At 38.8% G+C, this 19,132-nt stretch overlaps 1 protein-coding gene across 7 annotated transcripts in view; it reads left to right on the forward strand.

Annotated features, from left to right (window-relative positions):
* Positions 1-19,132, forward strand: part of ACOT12 (acyl-CoA thioesterase 12) — a 60,461-nt gene that overhangs the window by 18,299 nt on the left and 23,030 nt on the right. For 6 of the 7 annotated variants that reach the window (XM_086697620.1, XM_086697607.1, XM_086697611.1 and 3 more), the window contains exons 4-7: positions 1,949-2,050; positions 8,083-8,218; positions 16,752-16,908; positions 18,936-19,055. In XM_086697620.1, coding sequence (XP_086553746.1) covers positions 1,949-2,050; positions 8,083-8,218; positions 16,752-16,908; positions 18,936-19,055 — 515 coding nt within the window. The remainder of the gene's footprint in view (positions 1-1,948; positions 2,051-8,082; positions 8,219-16,751; positions 16,909-18,935; positions 19,056-19,132) is intronic. The other variant, XM_086697617.1, reaches the window with a different exon arrangement.

Here is a 19,132-nt window from a genome sequence, read left to right on the forward strand (position 1 = left end):
CTGTAAACGTCCACCTTGTAAACGTCAGACTGGTGTCATCCCAAACACTTAACAGGACTGTGTGCAGATTTTTGGAATTCTTTCCTTTTGTAGTTACACTTTTTTCTGGGAATGCCCACAAATCCCAGGAGCATTGGTCTTCTTGATTTCTGCCTCCTCATTTCAGGAAGGTTCAGTTTCCCCTCCTTGGCCATAGTCTGGGACTTACCTTCTGGCTGAGAGCCCAGAAATTCAAGTGTTCCTCTTATCTGTTTCCCTCTTCTTAGTGGTGACATTTCTACATTGTCTGCTATTCTAGTGTGAAAATAGTTGGTTCAGTTTTCTAGTTGTTTTTGCAGCGTGTAATTCCAATCTGACCTACTTTTTCATGACACAAAGTGAAAGTCCCCCTTACGTATGTTTTTGAGACATTTGGCCGTCATACGTAACTAAGTTAACTGTTCTAACAGAAGACAGTGTTTGGAACTCATTTAAACTCTCCAGGATGGTTTAAATCTGGTTAACCACTGTCGAGTTAACTCGAGTGTTACTGTGAAAATACTCACTTGCATTCGTAAGGTAAGTGATGTAAAATGAATTATGGATTATTGATTATTTTTGCACACGAGGTAGTTGGTGAAGATGTAGAAACAGCTGTTCTCTATAGTTAATAATACAGTGCTAAGCTAAGAGGCCTGAGGTTGCCCATGAGTCCAAGAAGATAGTGTTACATATCAGGGATATGTGGGGCAAGTGTTTATTAGCCAAAATCTAACAACAGATTCCTGAGTTTACCAATACTTGTACAAAGTGAAATCCTCAGGACCTAAGCTTCAGATCTTTTCCCATAAGGAAATCCATTCCCTTGTAGTGTCACCAAAAAGTGCCTCAGCCACCTTCTTGCTCTTCCTGAAAAACAACATTTCTGAAAAAGGCAACAAAGCTACTGATAACATGATACAGTTTGTCCATGTTAACTCAGTTATAAAAGCCAGAGACTGAAGATTAAAAAAAGTTATGGTGTATCTCCTTAATGGTCTACAAGGCATTAATTAGTATCTTGTTTTCAAAAGCACATATAGTAATAATGGGATTAGAAAATACTTGTCAGATAATGCCAGTTTTTAAAATTATAACATGAAACTGTAAATACAGTGTGATAATTTTATGTAAATACATACACACACATAAAATGGGAATAAAATTCACCTAAACATTAGTGATTATTAATATGGGTAATGGGATTACTAATAATATTTACTCTGGGTAATCAGATTCCATTTTTATCATTTATGTATTTTTATGTTTACCAAATTTTCCATGTCAAATATCTATTTTTCTAATAAGAAAAAAGTTTTTTTTAAGTTTATTTATTTTGAGAGAGAGAGACAAAGCTTAAGCAGGGGACAGGCAGAGAAAGAAGGAGAGAGAGACTCACAAGCAGGCTCCGTGCTGTCAGCGCATGAACTGTGAGATCATGACCTGAGCCAAAATCAAAAGTTGGACGCTCAACCAACTGAGCCACCCAGGTGCCCCAGAAAAAAAGTTATATTTTAATTTTATGGGACATCACTGAAAGAACAGTATTGCTTAAAAATAAATTAAAATGCTGATTTAATTCAGGGGCGCCTGGGTGGCTCAGTCGGTTGAGCGTCCGACTTCAGCTCAGGTCACGATCTCACGGTCCGTGAGTTCGAGCCCCGCGTCGGGCTCTGGGCTGATGGCTCAGAGCCTGGAGCCTGCTTCCGATTCTGTGTCTCCTTCTCTCTCTGCCCCTCCCCCATTCACGCTCTGTCTCTCTCTGTCTCAAAAATAAATAAAAATGTTTATAAAAAAAAATTTTTTTAAATGCTGATTTAATTCAAAAACAAAAGAACATTGAAATGCATAACTGAATTTTGATTGCTGTGATCTCATCTGTTTTCTGGATGGCTGAACGTTTACTTATTTATTTTTCTTTTCATTTTAGATCAGCATCAAGGTGATAGTACAGGACATGCTCACTGGTATTGAGAAACTTGTTAGTGTGGCTTTCTCTACATTTGTAGCCAAACCAGTTGGAAAAGAAAAGGTAAATTTTCTGTGTGAAGAAGTATCTATGATGTAATTCAGGGACATAGTAATGATTGCATCAGAATTATTATGGAGAAAAAGACATTTCTTGTTACTGTGCAGTATGCTTTCCCAAGATTTTTTATCCATCAATATTTTTGTAAAATTTGTCCTTCTGTGGTAATACAGTGTTAAGCACCTTAGAGGAAGGGAGATGTAGTCAGTTTGTTAAAGAGGAAAAAAACACTGTGTTTTAAATGATCCAAAGTGCCTATCAGTTTCTCAAAAATAGTGTTTACTGGGTTAGTTCTTTTCTTTTATGGTTATATAACTCAAAATTGAGTTAAAATAATTTTTTTTTTTTAAAAAGCAAGAGCAGTTTAGTCAGCACTTGCATATTATAGTCCAATCATTTGTTTATACCTGAAGGAAGAACGTCAAAGAGGCTGAACTGTTGAAGTTTAGAAATAAGCTTCAGGGCATATGGAGTAAAAACAACTTTAAAATATATGCATTATTCTGATATGTGTATGTGTGCCCAGCAGGCCTGCCTGGCTATGGGCCCAGAGCAGCTTGTCTATAGTCTGCTGGGGGTTTACTCATTGTTTCTTGGCTTTCATTTTTAGGATCGGGGGAGGGTCCCCATTTAGTCTAAAGGTAATAATCCAATTTAGAATTAAATCTCTCACTGCAAGGATCACTTCAAACATGGGCATAGTAGCTTCTCCTAGTTCCATATTGAAGCAACAAGGGGTACTTCTTACTCTGCAAAAGTGTTCTTCAGCCTGCATCCAACTTTAGAGCCGGGACAAAGCCGTATTTTCTCTGTACCCAACAGAGATGACAGTAGGGCAGTACTCACCAGCAACTCCTTACTTGGGCCAACAGGCAAAGATATAGATGGATCTGACTCAGTCCATCCTGATGCCTGGGTGGTAGGTGTCCCTGAAGAATTTTGTGCACCATGGCACTTCTCCCAGTCTCTGTCCAATATTAGACATTCAACAAGACATATTCATATTGCCCAAGGGCATTCTATTTGAAACTGAAGTTCATATCAGCTAATACTGAAAATGCAGCTTTCTGGGCTATGTCTCAGACCTACTGAATTAGAATCACTAGCATAGGAACTTGGAATCTGTACTTTGACAAAGCATCCCAGGATCCTATGTTCACTAAAATCTAAGACATTGAGATAGGTCTTGCAAACCATTGTTTTTTTTCCCAGAGTCCCCCCAAATCTCCAAACCCTGAGAATGAGAGACTATGGGGGTGATTGCAGATTTTCCATATCTGAGAAAAAGTGACAGAAAGGAGTCCACATCACCATCCCATCCTGTTCCTTCCATGGAGAAGAACACAAGGACTATCGTTTTTCCTCTCAAGCTCGAGACTTCTCATTTTGGCTTCAGGGACTCATGAAATAAGAATACTATAGTAGCACTTCAGTTAAACCTGTCCTGAGCCTGAAGAAACTTTTTCTGAGAGCATTTCTGGGAAGTCAGATGCCTTATGGTCCTGCCATTATAGGTTGGCTCAGATAACCTTTATTGTAAAACAGCTTTCCCAAACGAATTATTTTCCAGTTAGTAATGTTCTTGTTCAGGGGCACATCACAAAGAGAGCCACAAAAAGTCAGTGGTTTGGTATGAACCAACAGGCCTACCTGCATCTGTATCCAAAGTGAGTTTGTTCCAGGATGAGACGGGCAATGGTTAACTAGGCTTATTAGTTAGTTCATCAGTTTCATAGGCCGGATCATTGAAGGACTCACAGAACACCACAGGGTATGCTCGGGCAGGGCCTTACTAAACTAGAAGAGGTTGTTTGTAGGAGAAAGAAAGCACTGGCGAACAGCAGAGAAGTTTAAGACTTCAGGCATAGCTCTTGGGGTTCTTTTCCTTTATTATTATTATTATTATTGTTGTTGTTGTTGTTGTTGTTGTTATTATTATTATTATTTGTTTTTCATCATGATAGGTGTACTCTTTAATCCCTATCCCTTATTTCACCCATCCACCCACCCAGCTCCCTTGGGTGGAATTCTCTGTAATTAAGTCTGTTTCTTGGTTTGTCTTTCTCTCTCTCTTTCTCCTTTGCTCATGTGTTTTGTTTCTTAAATTCCACATATGAGTGAGATCATATGGCATCTGTCTTTTCTCTGACTGACTTATTTTGCTTAGCATAATACATTCTATATCCATCCACGTAGTTGTAGGTGGGAAGATTTCATTCTTTTTGATGGCTGAATAATAGTCTATTGTATATGTATATACCACATCTTCTTCATCCATTCATCTATCAGTGAACACTTAGAATGCTTCCATAGTTTGGTTATTGTAAATAATGCTGCTATAAACATAGGGATGCATGTATCCCTCTCAATTAGTGTTTCTGTATTTTGGTAATAAATACCCAGTAATGCTATTACTGGATCCTAGGGTAGTTTTATTTTTAATTTTTTGAGGAACCCCCTCTACTATTTTCCACAGTGGCTGCACCAGTTTGCATTCCCACCAGCAGTGCACAAGGTTTCCTTTTTCTCCACATCCTCTCCTAACACCTATTGTTTTTTGTGTTGTTGATTTTAGCCATTCTGACAGGTGTGAAGTGATATCTCATTGTAGTTTTGATTTGCAGTTCCCTAATGATGAGTGATGTTGACTATCTTTTCATTTGTCTGTTGGCCATCTGTATATCTTTTTTGGATAAATGTCTGTTTATGTCTTCTGTCCCTTTTTTATTGGATTATTTGTTTTTGGGTGCTGAATTGTATCAGTTTTTTATATATTTTAGATATGAATCCTTTATCAGTTATCTAATTTGCAAATATCTTCTCCCATTCAGTAGGTAGCCTTTTAGTTTTGTTGTTTTCTTTATTGTGTGGAAACTTTTTATTTTGATACAGTCCCAATAGCTTATTTTTGTTTTTATTTCCCTTGCCTCAGGAGACATATCTAGAAAAATGTTGCTATAGCCAATGTCAAAGAAATTACTGCCTGTGCTCTCTTTAAGGATTTTTATGGTTTCAGTCTTACATTTAGGCCTTTAATCCATTTAGAGTTTATTTTTGTATATGGTGAAAGAAAGGGGTCCAGTTTCATTGTCTTGCATGTGTCTATCCAATTTTCCCAACACCATTTGTTGAAGACACTTTTTTTTCCATCGTATATTCATTCCTTCTTTGTTAAAGCTTAATTGACCATGTATTTGTGGGTTTATTTCTGAGTTTTCTGTTCTTTGCATGGTCTTGAATTTCTTTCATCAGTGTTTTACAATTTTCAGAGTACAGGTTTTTCACCTCTTTGGTTAAGTTTTTTGATAGCTGTTTTATTGTTTGGGGTGCATTTGTAAATAGGATTGTTTTCTTAACTCCATTCTCTGCTGCTTTATCATTAGTGTATAGGAATGCAACAGATTTCTATACATTGTACACTGCAACTTTACTGAATTCATTTTTCAGTTCTAGTAATTTTTGGGTGGAGTTAAGATTTTATATATATAGTATCATTTCATCTACAAATAGTGAGAGTTTCACTTCTTCCTTACCAATTCAGATACCTTTTATTTCTTTTTGTTGTCTGATTGTTGTGGGTAGGACTTCCAGTACCATGTTGAATAGAAGTGGTGAGAGTGGACATCCTGGTCTTATTCCTGACCTTAGGGGGAAGCTCTCTGTTTTTCACTCTCACAGTCCTTTTCAGTTATACAAAATATGCTTCATCTGGATGAAGATTGGAGAGCCAAGGCACAAGTTTACTAGGTGGACTTTTACACCCTGCTGGTCACATAACTAAAACAAGGTTGTATAGAGCTAAACCAGTGTAAGTTATCAAGTCTCTATATATTCCTAAACAAATTAGACAAGGTACTCCAGGGGAATCTCAGACTTGAAAGCAGCATATTATGAATCCCTTAGCTATTTTGTAGTCTTGGCTAAGGGTCAGTGCCAGCCTTTAGGTGTCCTGGAAACAAGCATGGAATTATTCCCATCCAGCTGCAGGGTGACTTTTTCATGCACGCAGGTTAGCAGACAGGCTTTTCTGGCAGAGCTTGAGCCCTTCGTTCTGCTGCACCATAGTTCCAGATTTCTGGAGGTCAAATTAAGCTTTGTTCTGACCTACTGATTCTTTCAATTTGCTTATTAGACAATGTTTTCACTGTGTGATGAAATTTCCAAATTAGAAATCTCTCTCAGTACATGATACCTTCCTCGAGTGCATCTTTATTCCCTTCCTTTGAGATTTTAATTTTGCAAAAAGTAGAAAACATTTCATAGTAAGAATTCAGTGGATTCAAAGTTCCTCTCCTCATTCATTAATTTGAAGAATTTTTTATTCTGTAGGCCTGTTGAAAATTTTGAAAATCAGGGAAAATTAATATTTGGAAAACTCTTTAAAGCATGTATTATATGAAGAAATAATTATGCCTATATTGACTTTTTTAGTTTAAAAATATTTTAGGAAAAAAACTTAGTCAAATAATATGTGTGAAAACACCCAGGAATGGTCTATTTAAAAAATTTTTTTAACTTTTTTAACATTTTATTTATTTTTTGAGACACAGAGACAGAGCACAAGCAGGGGAGGGGCAGAGAGAGAGGGAGACACAGAATCCAAAGCAGGCTCCAGGCTCTGAACTCTCAGCACAGAGCCCAACACAGGGCTTGAATCCACGAACTGCGAGATCATGACCTGAGCCCCAGTCGGGCGCTTAACCGACTGAGCCACCCAGGAGCCCTCACGCATCATTGTTTTAATACCAAATTTTGAAAACAATATAAACGTTCACACAGATGATTTTATAACAAAATAAAAAACGTTCATGATATTTAACTTTATAAATGCAATTTTCTAAAAACCTCCTGGTTATACCATATTGCCCCTGGGAGAATCAGAGTCTTATTTGGATAACTTCAGTCCCTCACACACTATAGGAAAACTGGGATGGCAAGGTCATGGTGAGAACAACCATCCTAACTATCTTGCTATTGATTCAGGAGATGAGCACCCCTGTATCTAGAGACTGGGAAAGGGCTGTCACTGGAATGACTGTTTGATTATGGCAGAGGAAGTGGCATCCCTCTGGACTCAGAGCAAAACTAAAATGTGCATAAAAAATACACTGTAAGGGTACTTCATGATGACAACTATGATATAACAAGACTAGATCTTTCTACTGAAGAGAGAGATGTACACATAATGTATTTAAAGAAGATTATTACTGGTGGCTCAGTCAGTTAAACATCTGACTTCAGCTCAGGTCATGATCTCACAGTCAGTGAGTTTGAGCCCTGCATCGGGCTCTGTGCTTGCAGTTCAGAGCCTGGAGACTGCTTTGGATTGATTCTGTGTCTGCCTCTCTCTCTGCCCTCCCCTGCTCGTGCACTGTCTCTCTCTCTCTCTCTCTCTCTCTCTCTCAAAAATAAATATTTAAAAAAAATTTTTTTAAGTTTATTTATTTATTTATTTATTTATTTATTTATTTATTTATTTTTGAAAGAGAGAGAGTGAACTCAAGCCGGAGAGGAGTAGAGAGAAAGGGAGAGAAAGAATCCCAAGCAGGCTCACTGTCAGCACAGAGCTCAATACAGGTGCCAATCCCACAACCATGAGATCATGACCTGACCTGATATCAAAAGTCAGATGCTTGGGGCGCCTGGGTGGCGCAGTCGGTTAAGCGTCCGACTTCAGCCAGGTCACGATCTCGCGGTCCGTGAGTTCGAGCCCCGCGTCAGGCTCTGGGCTGATGGCTCGGAGCCTGGAGCCTGTTTCCGATTCTGTGTCTCCCTCTCTCTCTGCCCCTCCCCAGTTCATGCTCTGTGTCTCTCTGTCCCAAAAATAAATAAACGTTGGAAAAGAAAAAAAAAAAAAATTAAAAAAAAAAAAAAAAGTCAGATGCTTCATGGACTGAGCCATCCAGGTGCCCCCAGAAGTACTCTATTTACTTGGAGTTAGAAAACAACGTAACATATCATTGGTTTTGCAAAATCCATGCTGCGCTGTTATAATTTAACAAGGCAATGAAAGATAAATGTTTTTCTTTCTCTAGATTCATTTAAAACCAGTCACACTTCTGACTGAGCAAGATCATGTGGAACATAATCTGGCTTCAGAGAGAAGGAAAGTTCGATTACATCATGAAGATACTTTTAAAAACTTGATGAAAGAAAATAGCGAGTTTGATGGTCAGTAAATCTACTTATGGGAACTTTAATTGTATGACTGTGACAAGCAGAGGGGTCCTTTCTTAGAGTACATTTATTTTCACCTTGTTATTACAGTTCAGCCCTGGCAATGGTAGGTGTCTTCCCCAACAAACTCAGTGGCTGGAGAAGGAAGGGCCTGGCCAATTCAAAATATAACTGCAGTTATCTAAGACCTCTTTAAATTGGAGGATCTACAGGGGAGGAGAGAGGAAAAGAAGGGTCACAGGGACCAGGCAGTCCTTATTGGTAAGTATGCACTCAGTAGTGACCAAAGAATGGAGGAACAACAGCACAGGGATATGTCCATCTGGTGCTTCACAGTTTACTAAGCAGGCTCTCTTTCATTACTTCGTATGAACTGCTTATAATACCAACAGAGGAGAAAATGGAAAGTGAGCCGTGATGAGCCTTGCTAAAGATCACAGGAGCTATGAATGGAAGCGATAAGATTCTATTTCTGTTTCCTGGCTCTTCCCCCAATAGCACTGTTTGATTAGCCAGAGTGTCTTAGTTCTCTGGCTGCGAACCCCCAGGCTCTTGGAGGCCTCATGGGGCCAGAATGGCATGGAAAAGAGGGCCACTTTGCCCCTCCCCTGCCCTTCCTTTACTTCTGACCCCATCTCCTTCAGCCCCAGGGGAGATGACCTTTCAGGGAGAGCAAAGTGGTGAAGGGGAGGAAGTGGAGTGGTCTAGCTTGAGCCACTCTGCTCCCAGTGGTGAGACAGGAAGTTCCCAGAAGATTCAACTCTCCTGGGCTCCAAGGCAGCCACTAGTAGAAGAGGAAGGAAAGGAGAGAAGAAAGGATCAGAATGAGAATATTAGAAGAGAGGAAGGAAGAAGAGGAGACACAGAGGCCAGAGGAGAGAGGAAAGGCAGAAGCAGGGGTGACCTGTGTGTGGGGGCTTTATTCTGCCCTGCATGACATCATTATGGCCTGGGGACAACCTTACAGATGACCTTTCGGTTGGAAAAAAGTTTTTCAAAGGCTTCTATTCTTGCAGACCTTTTAAAAGACAATGCCCATTACCAAGCTACTTTTTTTAAATTTATTTATTTTGAGAGAGATACTGTGTGCTCATGGGAGCGAATGGGGGAAGGGGAGAAAGGGAGAGAGAGAATCCCAAGCAGGCTTTGTGCTGTCAGCCCAATGTGGGGCTCAAACTCATGAAGCATGAGATCATGACCTGAGCCGAAATCAAGAGTCCCGACGCTTAACTGACTGAGCCACCCAGGCGCCCTACAAAGCTACTTTAGAAGAAATGAAGAATTCATCATTAAATTACTATGTTGAGAAGAGTCCATCCTTTTGTAAAGATGGTCTCTGTACCAAAATTATTTTAAATGCATTTTTGCTAAAGTAATAAAGTGGCCGAACCATGAGAACAAGGGCAAACTAGAAAGAAAATTCAAGGTGGAAGGAGGCAGTACATGAAAAGATAGGACTGTATCATGGAGGCTCTCCTAGTTCAAGTTAAGAGGCTTAAATTTTATTCTCTCCTTAAAGAGAGCTGATACAGATTTGGGCACACTTGTTGCATGATTAGGCTGGCACTTAATGTGGTCATTCTGTGTAGAGGAGAAGAGACTATATGCAGGGAGACCAGGCAAAGGATGAGGAGTGGCTACTCCAGGCAGTGGTAGTATAGAAAGGAGGAGAAAAGTCCAAAACTATACAATGGGTAAAATCAGTAGAATAGGGTCACTGATGGGGAGATGGGTGAGGAAGAAGTTCACAACAACTCTCAGGTTTCTGGTGTGAGCAACTAGCTAATTAATGGTAGTATCTTGAACTGAGGTCATGCATATGAGGGGCAGGAGAGGGGCAGTTTTGATGAGGTGGATGATGAGTTCAGTTTAGTCTCATGTGCTTGTGGAACAACCAAAAGGACAAAACCAGGCTGTGGAGATTTAGTTTGAGACACAGCAGCTTATAGATGGCAATTCAAATGAAGCCAGTACCTACAGTCACCCAGGGAGGGCTCATAGGGGCAAGAGGGTGGTGGGCCAAGAGTGGAACCTGCAGAACATGGCCATAAGAGATAATCAGAGGAGGAGGATGGATCTACAAAGAAGACCTAGAGGGACTAGTGGGAGGGATGCAGCGAGAACCAGAGAGACTAGCATCATAAGTCAAGGGAGTAGAGTTACATGAAGAAATGAGTGGTCAACTGTGTTCCAGGAAGTGAGGAATAAAAACTGTCCACTGAATTGGTAATAGAAAAGTCATTCTCACATGCTACAGCCATTCAAATGTAGAGGTAGAATGATTGCAATTGACTTCAGTTTCAGTGTGTTAGGAAGTTGGGCAAGATCTCCTCTATGGGTCTGGTTCAGTTTAGAATTACAGATTTTTAAGGGGTGGCTCAGTTGATTGAGTGTCCAACTCTTGATTTCACCTCAGGTCATGATCCCAGAAGTGCCACATCAGGCTATGTGCTGAGCGTGGAGCCTGCTTAGGATCCATTCTCTCTCTCTTTCCCTCTCTCCCTCTCTCCCCCTGTCCCTCTGTCCCTCTCTTCATCTCTCTCTCTCTCTCTCCTCCTCTATCTTTCCTTCTCTCCCTCTTTCCCTCTCTACCTCTCTCCCTCAGCCCTCTCCCCAGCTTACACTATCTCTTTCTCTCTTTAAAGTAAAAAAAATACTTCAGAAGTATAGATTTTTAGAAGTCCGTTTCTATCATGTTTCCTCTAATCTGCTGTAAAAGTGGATTATTCTACATTCCTTTGTACAATACAACTTTTAACTTAATTTTGTTGATTTTATCTTTTTAGAAATTTTACAAGCTTGCATGCCACTGAAGCAACCATAGAACCTAAAAGCAATTTCTCTTAATGTCAGAGCCAGACCCCAGAACTTTAAGTTGCCCTTGAGTGCGTGTTTTGTCCACCTGCTGTCCAGTGTATCTGATAGGGTTTGTCTTGAACTGGACAATACCTTCTGAAGGAAGACAGCTAGATCATCTCTGTTATTGAACAGTGTTTTTAGAAAACCCAGGGTTCTAACATTGATAGTAGTATCAGAACTAATTGGAATCTCTTTTAAGATTTTGTGTGATTGAAATGCATATCATTGGAACAGTGAGAAATTTTAGTTAAAATCATATGCTTTCAGAAGAAAAGGGAAACAGATGAGATTAGATTACATAAAAGCAGGACTTCTTTGGAGTGTGTTCTTGTACCACTGAGTCACTGTTTGGAGGCTTGGTATATAGGAAAAGACTTCATATTTGGAGCATTAAATTATTTTTTTAGTGAGAAATCAAATCTTTATGAGCATTATCCTGTGTTAATTCTTTCTGGTTGTGAGAAGTAAAACAACAGTTAAAATGACTTCAATTCAGGTCAAAGTTCCTGACCTGAAATTGTAGAATGAATGCAAAATTGTCCAAACAGAATGATGACACAATACTTAACGAACATCCAAAGTACAAGTATTGTAATTGACCTCTGGACAGGCATGGTCTTATTTGGAAGTCTGTAGAAAGGGTGAGGTTTGTTTACCATACTTGAGTACACAGACAGAACTGTGACCTGACTTGGTCTCTGAGCCTAGGAGAGCTATATTTCTCCAATGATTGGCAGTTACCTGTAAATAAGCATGCTTCTACGCTGAGGTCACCTGTACTCAGTATATTTTTGCATCCATGTCGTAGGTCACCTGTATTCAGTATATTTATGCATACATGCTTATGCATACATGACCTGCCCTAGTACCCACCTCTTTGTATCCCATGTATGCCATGTATGTCTTTATAAGAATCGAGTAGCTTTGTCTTTAAAGTTATCCCTCAGAAAAGAAGGAATTGCCTTACATTTGTGTCTTTACAATGTTTTCCATAATATATTGCCATGTTTGTATCCCATGTATGCCATGTATGCCATGTATGTCTTTATAAGAATCGAGTAGCTTTGTCTTTAAAGTTATCCCTCAGAAAAGAAGGAATTGCCTTACACTTGTGTCTTTACAATGTTTTCCATAATATATTGCCTACTCAATTTTTTATTTTATCATTATTTTAAATTATTTAAAAATAGGTAGCACACATGCACAGGGTGAAAGTTCAAAAGGTATGAGGGCATTCAGTTAAAAGATAAGACTTCCAGAGCGCTTTGGTGGCTCAGTTGGTTGAGTGTCCAATTTTGATTTTGGCTCAGGTCATGATCTCATGGTCATGGGATTGAGCCCTGCATTAGACTCTGCACTGATGATGTGGAGCCTGCTTGGGATTTTCTGTCTCCCTCTCTCTCTGCTCCTCCCCAACGCACACACATGTGCATGCTCTCTCTCAAAATAAATATTTTTTTTAAAAAAGCTACGACTTCCTGCCATCAGTATCTCCCAGTTATCCAGTTCCTATCTTGAAAGACAACCAATATTACACACACACACACACAAACACACACTTAGAGCACAATATTCAATTAGCTATGCACTTTTCTTTTTTTTCATTTAACAGTGCATTTTAGAGATAGTTTATATTTATTTGGAACAAAAAAGCAAGAGATATTAACCTAAAAAAATCAGTACAGTTTTAGGTATTAATAGGACATCATCTGACAATGTCAGTAATGGCAAAAAAAGAGAGAAAAAAGAAGTTGAAAGATTCAAGATTTCATGTGTGTTTAAATATCACTTTAGGAAGCAGTCCAATTCTGATTACAGCAATATGGTGGATTTGGTGTCTAGAACAAGCTAAAATTTCTGGATAAAATATTTACAAACATCTTTGCAAACACATCTCAGCAGGAAGAAGAATAAGAGAAAATCTTGAAGTCCGGCCATAATTGGAAAACACAAATTTGCTTGGGACTCTGTAGATACTAGAAGACCTAGAACTTGTGTTTTAATGGGCCTGCATAGGCTCAGGAAACAAAGCCAGTGGCCCATGATAGGTGGAAGGTTGAATCAGGGAACCTTAAATGGAGCTGCAAACCTAAAAAAATGATACTTTCAGTGAGTCAGTTGAAAAAAATCCCAATCCTCAATGAGCTTTGGTAGGGGTGCTTTCCTATCTCATTGAGACCTTAACCCTAGGTAAAACGGGTGGGGTTGGGGATGGGGGGACCTGTTTTCCTTTGAGAATTCAATCACAGGTACATTCTTAGGTAGATTTGGTATCAGAATCCACATCACTTGTTTGTACTGAAACAGACCAAGAGAAATTTATTATGAAGTGGCACTGTGTTACAGTACCCCCAGGTGACTGGCAGCCACAAATGCAAACCTCTGGAGACATAACTTTAAGCCCCGCTCTAAAGAATTCCCACAGATACAGATCCAAGGCATATGAACTCCTAGTCAAAAATCCTGAAAAATAAAAATAAATAAGTCACCAAAATCTAGAGGAATCACCTTCTGAAGGTGCTTTGGGGAGTTGGGCCCCCTTTGAGGAGGCCCACAAAGACTACAATTACTGCATTTATCATATAAAGAATGTTGAAGTAAAAACGTTAATATATTTTAAAGAAATAGAATCAAAAGTATTATTCAGGAATTAAAAAAATTACCTAGAAGGTTTGACAAAGAAAGAGAATTTCTATACAAAAATATATATAATAATTTAAATTTAAAACTCAATGAATGAATTGAACAGCAGATAAGACAGTAACTGGAAGATAGATCTGAAGGAGTTACCTAGAATGCAGATGGATGGGCAAAGAATTGGGAAATATATGAAAGATTTGGAGACATAGAGAAAGGAGTAAGAAGTCTAACATGCATCTAATCAGAGTTCCAGAAAGAAAGGATAGAAGAATGGGAGAAAAATAGCATTTGAAGCAAATGACATAGACATTTCATTCAGAGGTAACAAGAAAGTTTGGTATCCATATGAAAAGATGATGGACCACATTAATCAGGGAAATCCAAATTATAACCAACATAAGATATTTCACACCCACAAAACTGGAAAAATTTGAAGAGTCTACAGTATTGTTTAAGTGAAAATGCAAAGCAGTAGGAACTCTACTAAACAACATACAAAAGTGTACATTGGTACACTTTGTTACCTAGAAAATTCTGTTGAAAGCAGGGACTATGAATGTGGAATAAATCAGCAAAATTAAGTTCATTCATTCATTCATTCATTCAATAAATATTTACTGAGTGCTCATATTAAGGAATTATATTAGAATTTAAAAAGAAAATCAGTTCTTGTCCAAAGGAGCTTCGGATCTAGCAGGTCAAAGATCACACAAAGAAAAATAAAAGTATAGTTATAAAAGAAAGATGCATGTGTGAGCTCATAAATGGGAATTAGCTGTTAGATCTGGAAGGCTTTCCTGAGGAAGTGTTGACTGAGATGAGCCAACATAGTGTTGAGGTGGAAAAGTTTTACTTTATAAGCTTCTTCTAGCTGGTCTGGGAATTAAATTGTCATGAGACAGATTAACAGGAGAAAATCAAACAAAAGTTTAATTACAGGATACTGCCTATATACATGGGAGAGATCCAGAAAAAAATGAGAAACTCATTGAAATGGCAAAGCCAAAGACAAGAGATGATATTGGGGGTGGTGGGTCAGTTATGGGAGGTTACCGAGGAAAGCACAGTAAACAAGGATAAGGTTATTTTGTAGATTTAAATCATTGTCTTCTCTGGTAAGTTTCTAGATTTACAGTCATCCCCCTCTTTCTGGTACAGCAAGGGAAATATGCTTACAAATAGAGATTTTTCTTATACACATAAATGTCTCTTACCAAAGGGTAATTTCTACTGGGTTTTCAGAGCTTCTCTATGGTTTCTTAAAATAATAAGCCTAAAAGAAGCAACATGCCAAAGAGGCATATCTTGAGGTGGCAAAATTTGCTCCCCTATAAAAATAGGGGATAAGAGATAAGTGGAAGAATGTGATAGTCCTGCTGATAGAGCAAACAATATGTGCAAATTCCCTGATGTTGAAGACAGTACTTAGTTATAGGACTGAAAAAAGGCCCTCATAGCTAGAACAAAGAGAGAGAGTGAAAGAGAATATGATAGGAGGAGAGTGGTAGTAGTCGCAATCAGACTCGCTGGGACTGGAGAAGTAGACAGACCAGACAAGGAAGGAAGGACTTCCCTAGCCAAGGGAAGGATTTGGGCTTTTATTTATTTTTCATTTAGTTTTAATGTTTTAATTATTTTTGAGACAGAGACAGAGTGTGAGTGGGGGAGGGACTGAGAGAGAAGGAGACACAGAATCTAAAGCAGGCTCTAAGCTCTGAGTTGTCAGCACAGAGCCCAATGTGGGGCCTGAACTCAGAGCCTTTGAGATCATGACCTGAGCTGAAGCCAGCCACTTAACCAACTGAGCCACCCAAGTGCCCCTGGGCTTTTGTACTAGGGTGTTTTTGGAAGTTTCTGACATGTTTTCAAGTAGGAGACTGAAATGATCAGTGAAATGAAGGGGAAAAAAATTAAAAGACCATCAATTAATTATAAATCTAAAAATTTCATGAGGAAATGCAGTTCAGGTCTTTGTAGCCACACTTCTCTGCTCACTTATGTGTGACTGTGCCAAGAATGGCCTCATTCCCAGTTCCCAACAGCTGCCTAATCTATGCTCTTGGGCTGCAAGCTCAGCTCTGCCTCTGACAGGACAACCGGGATGGTCCCCCTGATTTGTAAATCCTCCCTCTACTTCCTCAACAAAGGCACACAAGATTTAGGCCTAGCTGATGATTCACTAGATGATGCAAGACGCATAATTGAATACATTTTACTGCTTTGCAGCCAGAGTAAATGATTTCTCCATTGTTGAGAGTAAAAACCAATTTGTCAGTAAATGAAGCAGATATGATTCGAAGGAAGCAGAAGGACACTGAGAAGTACAACTCATTGTGCCATTTCTGTTCGTGACTGCATTCATTGCAAAATAGTAACTATGGAGGCCACATTCCCATTCTGAAGTTTATACTAGAGCAAACTATTCCAGATTTTCTGTATCTTTGGCCCTTTATAGCTCAAAGTCCTTTCATTTTAACAACTTTATTGAGGTATAATTGATGCACCATAAATAATATTATGCATACATAATGCAGTTATAAATAACATAATAATTATTATAATTATAAATAATAACTGGTATACCCTAAATTCATGTGCTCATGAAGTATACAGTTTGTTTTGAGATGTGTACACCCATAAAACCATCACCACAATCAAGATAGTAACATACCATCAACCCCCAAATTTCTTTCTGACTTTCCCCACACTGATCTGCCCCTTCTCCACTCCAAACAACTCAAGTTTAAATTTAATCATTATTTTAATCAAAATTCCAATGAACTTGTATGATAGATTGGAATACAATCTCTAAAAGGGCCTTTCTAATCAGCTATCCAATTCCCTGGAATTCATGAAGGTCACTCTTTAGAATCAAACCTGTTTATTTCCTCAGGAGATTTAAGTCTTCAGGAATAATTTAATTTTTCTAAAAATCCCATGAGTTAAGGGTACAGCTAGGAAGGAAAAATAGTAGTCCCAGTTTGTGCAGTTAATTCCACCAATATTAATGTCTGCATCCCTCCTTCAGATCCCATTTGTGATGAAGAGGAAGGAATGGTTTCTACAGGTGGCACCGCTGTTCAGAGCATTGAACTTGTCCTCCCACCCCATGCAAACCATCATGGAAATACATTTGGTGGCCAAATTATGGCTTGGATGGAGAGTCTGGCTACTATTTCTGCAAGGTTCTTGGTTTTGACTTTTGGTGTGTGATGTTGTGTCCAGTGGGGAGAGATCAGAAAGCTGAGTCCTGGTTATTGAGCTAGGAGAGAAGGAGAGGAGAGTGTTGGCATTTATTAAAATGAGAAAATAAGTCATTTATCTGTTTACCTTAGGATTAATCTGTCCTTTTTTTTTCATTTTTTAAGTTTATTTATTTTGAGAGAGAGAGAGAGAGAGAGAGAGACAGAGCATGAGCAAAGAATGGGCAGAGAGAGGGAGGGAGAGAGAGAGAGAGAATGAATGAAAGAGAGGGAATCCCAAGCGGGCTCTGCATGTGGAGCTGGGTGTGGGGCTCCAACTCAACAAACCAGGAGATTATGACCTGAGCTGAAACCAAGAGTCGGCCACTTAACCTGCTGAGCCAATCAGGTGCTCCTAATCTGCCCTTTTGTTTAAAGGTGAATGTTTATGTTCTTGGCTCAAAAATAAAAATGAAATGACAGTTCTAGTACTTTATTCTGAATTGTAAATGTTGATCTTGTAACGCTGCAGCTTCTTGTAATGATAGTTATGACATGGTGGATGCAGAATAGAAATGGAAGACGACCTTTACACTTAAAAATACTCAAATTGCAAACTTTTTTAAAGACACTTTACAATTTGGTCTGACCTTTGAAGGTGCTGGTTAGAATCATTATGGCCAAAGGATTAACTGAAAAATAAGATAACAAAGAGAGGAACTTGAAAGAATACTTTTAAGTACTCCTCAGTTTCAAAAAAGGTATTTTATTATTAATGGAACCATGTAGGCAGTTGAGCAGTTTTAAGGAACACTGTGTATTCGGAAAATGCATTTGAACAGGAATTGCCCTACTGACAATCTTGTAACCATGGAACATTGTTAAGATTTTATTTTCCCAAAATGAAAAGAATTTTATGATGAGTATGTCTATAATTGTGACCATAGTTAGAAACCTGTAGTAATCCTTCCTATAAATTATGCGCAAATAAGAGAGCTTGTTTTTAAAATGAGATTGTCGTTCTCAATGGCAATAAAGAATTTGAACCTGTTCTTTTGTAAGGCTTACAATATAATTAACTGTGGCAGAATCTGTTCACATAGTGTTGGCACAATTCCTTTGAGTAATTGAATGACTACCGTGGGGATCTAAAATGTAGAAAATTACCAAAGTAACTTTCTGAGATTAAATATACTTTACAAAATTTCAAAATTTCACACACACACACACACACACACACAAAATTGTAAAATGTGTACCTTGTAGCCTTTCAGGCTTTGTGTAGCAATCTAGGTAATTTTCCAATAGAAAAAAATATGAGTCTTTTGATATGTGAGTGAATTCAGTTGAAGCTAAGAAACTGGTGTGAATAGCACTAGCTGGTAGTTCCTTCACTGTGCTCCCCTCCAACCTGAGAGTTACAACTTCCTGTGATTGTGGCCATGAGCTGTCAGGATGAATAGAACCCTCAAATGAGGACAGAAGACCTTGGTTTGTTTTTCAGAGGGACTGAGATAGGGAACAAAACAAGAGCATGACTGTCACCACAAGAGCAGAAGCACCAAGCATCTCAGTAAAGACCCTCCAGCTCGGGGACATAGTATTTCCCAAAATGTTTGCAGGGATTGTACAGACCCACTCTCAACTTATGTAATGTACTTATTTCATTCTTACAAGAGTTAAAAGATGTTTATTTAGAAAACACACTGAGGGGCTCCTGGGTAGCTCAGTCAGTTAAGCGTCCAACTTCGACTCAGGTCGTGAACTCAGGGCTTGTGAGTTCAAGCTCCGAGTCGGGCTCTGTGCTGACAGCTCAGAGCCTGGAGCCTACTTCAGATTCTCTCTCTCTCCGTCTCTCTCTGTTCCTCTTCTGCTCTCTCTCTCTCTCTCAAAATATAAACAAACAATTAAAAAACATTTAAAAAAAAAGAAGTATTTGTCCGTTGCATTTGTTACGCAAATTAGCAGTTCATGAAAATACTTTGAAGAGTGACCTCTTTCTCCTCTCTCTCTTCCCTTTGTTTCATCAGCCGCCTCTGTAGGGCACACCCCCTTCTAAAGTCCGTGGACATGTTTAAGTTTCGGGGACCATCTGCTGTTGGAGATCGTCTTGTTTTCAATGCCATTGTCAACAATACATTTCAGACCTGGTAAAGCATTTTTAGTGCTCTTAGCCTGCTGTGGACAAATTCAAACTTGCAAATGAATAAATTTTCTTATTTCAGTG

The sequence above is a fragment of the Puma concolor genome, chromosome A1 (assembly GCF_028749965.1).
Source record: "Puma concolor isolate L17-30 chromosome A1, mPumCon1.1.hap2, whole genome shotgun sequence".
Classification (NCBI taxonomy): domain Eukaryota; kingdom Metazoa; phylum Chordata; class Mammalia; order Carnivora; family Felidae; genus Puma; species Puma concolor.